The sequence below is a fragment of the Aegilops tauschii genome, chromosome 6 (assembly GCF_002575655.3).
Source record: "Aegilops tauschii subsp. strangulata cultivar AL8/78 chromosome 6, Aet v6.0, whole genome shotgun sequence".
Lineage (NCBI taxonomy): Eukaryota > Viridiplantae > Streptophyta > Magnoliopsida > Poales > Poaceae > Aegilops > Aegilops tauschii.
The window spans coordinates 174,452,858-174,457,180 of NC_053040.3; the positions used below are offsets into that span (position 1 = coordinate 174,452,858).

Genomic DNA, 4,323 nt, shown 5'->3' on the forward strand with positions numbered 1-4,323 from the left:
TTGTTCAGGAAAGGACATGGTCAGAATATCCAATAAATGCTGTAGTAGTTCTCTGTACTGACATAAGCATTCTTTTTTGCAAACATGCTGCATGTTGAATATTACCATTAACTTATTTGTTCATTAATGCCAAGCCAAATTCCTGTCCAGTATCCTTGCAAAGGCTAGTAGAGCCCTAAAAGAAGCTAAAAAAAGGAAGATATAAAACAAAAACAAAAAAAGATACGAACCAAAGTTTGATGGAAATTGCCACATTGGTCACCAAGTAAACCATGTGACAAACTCCTCCATCAACACAGACCTACCGAAGGATGCTTTACAAGCCTCCAACTTCGGCCCTGAAAATGCATGAGAAGCATCAGATGACATCTTTTCCTATTATTTCTGTTGCAATTGCACACCATCGGTGATGGCTTCTAATGCTATGAGCAAATGTGTTTAACAAGATAGGATGTTGGTCAACTGTCAGGTTACACATCTATAAGATGTAGGAGAAGTTGAAAATACACCAGCATATTCAAATTGGACAGTTCAAGTAACATACTGAATACATGAAACTTGTTTGCTGAGCATGCAGAATAATAGAACAGAAATTTCATTGCCATCTTAAGTCACTCAATTACAACCACGTAGCAGACTGGGGTGATTCCATTACCACATATCAATGGCTTTGTCTCAGCAGCAAAAAAACAACACAAGATAGTATGAATTAAGAAGACAGCTGGTTCAATTAAAGAAAGAGACCTTTGACTCAGTGGGGGCAAAAGTTGTACTGAAAAGTTTAATAAATCTATCATACAAAAATTTCCCCTTTCTACATGGTTAATACAGGGCGTCAAGTACACCAACAAGTGACTGGTATCTTCAGAGTCCACACTAACCATAAATCCACTATTCTAAAGTAAGCGATATGACAACATAACAAACAAATTCTAAGCCTCTTCATTCATAACTTTTAATGGCTATCTAGAACAAACTGCAGAGTTAGCCAAATTCCTTAACTCTGATAAATGTTCATCAGTAGAGATGTTCAGTGTAAGCCTCAGATTAGTCATCAAAGCCTCTTGCTCCCAGCTAATTGATCCATAAGCATATAGTGCCATCATTGTTGCACGATAAGCATGCAACTCAAGCAGATGGGTTTCTTCCCCCAGACCACCTTTAATTGGAAGAGGTGATTCAGTTCCAGATACAGAAGCTTCATCATCATCAGTCCTACTACAAATATCTCCACTGTCGTACTCTTGAGGATGTGCTTGTCCATAGGGGCTACCGTAGGGATTGCAACTACCAACAGAGGATGCGGCACTATCAGTATCACTATCTTGAGTTGTTACAGAGGGATACTGATAATCAACATTAGCATTAACCACTGCAAGGTTTGTTTTAGGAAAGCCATTTGCTCTGTTAATTAAGGAATCATGCATGCATTTTTCACCCAGCATTAAGCATGGGGAATCAACAGCATCTACCTTATCCATCAAATGAAGAGAATCTCCAGGACCAAGATGTTGGCGTCTTCCATCTCTGCGAGAAGTCTGAAATCTCTTAGTAACTTCACTGCGCTGCATAGGGAAAGCTGATGCAGCAGAGGTTTTCCTCTTCATGCCTCGAGACATATTGTCTTCAAACACATTCTTGTTCTTTAATAGAAGATGACTGCCCCCTGAATTTCCACCTTTTGTCCGGCTCCTGTGTGAACCAGCAGCACATCTTGCAGAATCCTGAAAGTAATAACCATGGCGTTAGCGAGTTATTACTAATTAAGACACTGAAGACTTTCTTCAAGCACTATAGTATAGACTATTTAAAATGGAAATAAATAAGGCTGTGTCAACTGTTTGCCACAAGCTATCCATAATTTCCATAACAGGCATAACACAGAAGCTTGTGCAAAAATAATAAGTATTGGATAATTTGAAGGGGTGAACTGTACCTTTGGAAGAGCAACCCATTTGCCATCTTGCCAAAGCTGCCTTGTCCTAAGATTGGATGCATCTACCCTCAATTCTAGGGAGGATCCGAGGAGCCTGACAAGATAGTACTCATGACCAAGCAATCTCACGACTTCCACAACCTTCCATGAATAGTTGTCGAAGACTTCAAGGATGTCGCCTGGGACCCAGCATACCGGACCATCTGGGGACGGGGGAGAAGGCCTTATCACCTTTCTTGGAACCCTTTCAATGGCCAGGCTACCGGCAAGCAGACATGGATCATAGCTTACAAGATAGGTGTGCCCATTGCCAGAAAGGATCTCGGCAGGCCGCCAGGAACCGAAAGGTGCCTCCGCCTTCTGCAGTACCTCCACCTTGCCCCCTTTGCGGAATTTCATAGCGTCTTGCTATTTGCCAAGCACTGTTGCAGATAGATCACAAATTTTAGTAATTGAGCCAATGTGTTCTTAAATTAAAAACAAGATAAAAGATCTAAACTTGTCAAGCAGTATTGAACAAGATAAACTAATAAACATAACACGGATGATAATATCACATTCAAAAACAAATTCATCATAGATCAGAATGGGATTTCTGAAGTGTATTATGCTGCAACCAATTTTTTATGTTATCTTGCACATCAGAACCTTACAGTAAACTGCAACGGTTGCACGTGCAGATTCAGAGCAATAGGATGCATCGAATCACCAATCCATAGGGCAACAGATAGACGAACTGACTGGTTTAATTACTAGAATAGTCGGACGAGAATACTTGACATGAGAAATTGCTGCGGGCACAACTGTCCTCTGCAGCAAGTAATCAAGTTAGAGATTAACCGACGTATCGCCCACCAGATCAGCAATAATCCATGGCGGACAGTTCAAGCAGACTCGCAATCTGGATTACCAGGCCAGAAATACTCCTAGAGGAATTATGGGCTCGTACATCGACAAGAAACAGATCGAAGAAACTAGGAAATCCGCACAGCAGAACGATCTGTCTATTCTAGTGAGTTCCCGAACAAGCACCTTTGAACTGGGGGCCAGGAAACTATGGCGCTTAGTCAACCAGCTAATCAATCAATGCGATTACTCTCGCCGCCGCCTCCATCCCCGCATCAAAAACAATACCCGCCCCAGACTCTAGAAAGAACGACAAAAAATTCAAAGACGGAACAGGAGGAAGGGGGCGCAAACCTTGCGATGCCGACTGCGGCCGCGGCCGCGGCCGGGAAGAAGCACGGAGAGAGAGAAAATCCGAGGAAAGGCTCCGCCGCGCGCCCAGAACTCCGCCCTGATTCTCCGCCCCGCTAGAGGAGATTAGACGAAGGAGAAAACCGGAGAGAAATCGTGAAGCGGAAGAAAAAAGGGAATCCGGAAATTAATTTTCTTTAATTAACCTGGGAGGGTTGCGGATTTTATACGTGTGTATCGAGGAGGGGGGAGGTTGCGTTGCGTGGTGGCGCTTTCCAGAGCAAGGCGACAACTGAAGGCGCATCTCGGCCGTCGGATCGGAACTGCCATCCACTGCGCTCTCGGTCCACAGCCTCGGCGTCCGGCCCTTTCCGTCCGATGCGGATCGGGCGGCTGGGATGGGTCGCGCCCTTCCGTGGTAAATTACCAACCCTTTCTTTTCCTTATTTTTATTTAATTAAGATGAAAATTACCAACCCTTTCTTGGGCTGTCGGTTACGGTGCGTATGGTGTGCGTGGCTGGCCGCCTTGTGGCGTCCAAGAAGAAGAACAACGTTTGAAATGCACAAACATGTTTTGGATTGTGCGCGGTTTTTGTTAGGGATGTGTAAACATATGGATCAGATGCATGTCAAAGTTTGGACAGGGAAAATGCTAGTCCCATGATAGCTGCTCCCAGGGCTAGAATATGGGATGAAGTGAAAACTGCTTGTAAATTTCGGGTAACAATTAGTATACTTGTAAATTTCGGATGAAGTGAAAACTGCTTATAAATTACAGCAATACAACCTTATTCATAAGTAGCACGCTCTCGCGCCTGCACTAGCTAGCTCCCCTCCCCGGCGCCGCTGGCCGCTCCGGCCACGGCGGCCACCTATCGGCCTTTATGGCAACGACTCCCCCACCCTCGCCCGCTGCGGGCCCAAGCTCCGGACCGGATCCAGCCGCGTGGGATACCCCTGTTTCCCCCGGTCCATCCGAGGTGCCGGAAACGCGGCTCGAGGTTTCCTCATATCCGGCCGGCACGCCGCAAATCCCGCAGCACGCCTCGCTGCTGCTGGCCGAGACGCCTTCCAGCGCAGCCAAGCTACCGCCGCCCCCTACCCAGTGCCTTAAATCCATCATCGTCGCCCCATCCCTCCCCAGCTGCCCAGATTTTCGATTTGGGGATGGACGGTGGGTGGACCGAA

The 4,323-nt window shown here is 45.5% G+C and overlaps 1 protein-coding gene across 2 annotated transcripts; it reads right to left on the reverse strand.

Moving 5' to 3' along the window:
* Window positions 1-767: 767 nt before the first annotated feature.
* Window positions 768-3,387, reverse strand: LOC109771620 (uncharacterized). 2 transcript variants are annotated; one of them, XM_020330317.4, is made up of 4 exons: window positions 3,137-3,387; window positions 1,937-2,358; window positions 1,473-1,724; window positions 768-1,287 (listed from the first exon to the last, which is right to left on the reverse strand). In XM_020330317.4, exons 2-4 carry the CDS (start codon window positions 2,333-2,335, stop codon window positions 1,270-1,272), a joined length of 669 nt encoding a protein of 222 aa, XP_020185906.1. In that variant the 5' UTR covers window positions 2,336-2,358; window positions 3,137-3,387; the 3' UTR covers window positions 768-1,269. The 2 variants fall into 2 exon arrangements, with proteins under 2 accessions (XP_020185906.1, XP_020185905.1); XM_020330316.4 differs by having other exon boundaries at window positions 768-1,724.
* Window positions 3,388-4,323: the final 936 nt, after the last annotated feature.

What these genes read in the sequence shown, in the direction of transcription:
- LOC109771620 (XM_020330316.4), bottom strand. Translation starts at nt 2,335, where the DNA reads ATGAAATTCCGCAAAGGGGGCAAGGTGGAGGTACTGCAGAAGGCGGAG. An exon ending in AATGGGTTGCTCTTCCAAAG is followed by an intron (nt 1,725 to 1,936) that starts GTACAGTTCACC and finishes TATTACTTTCAG; the next exon opens with GATTCTGCAAGATGTGCTGC.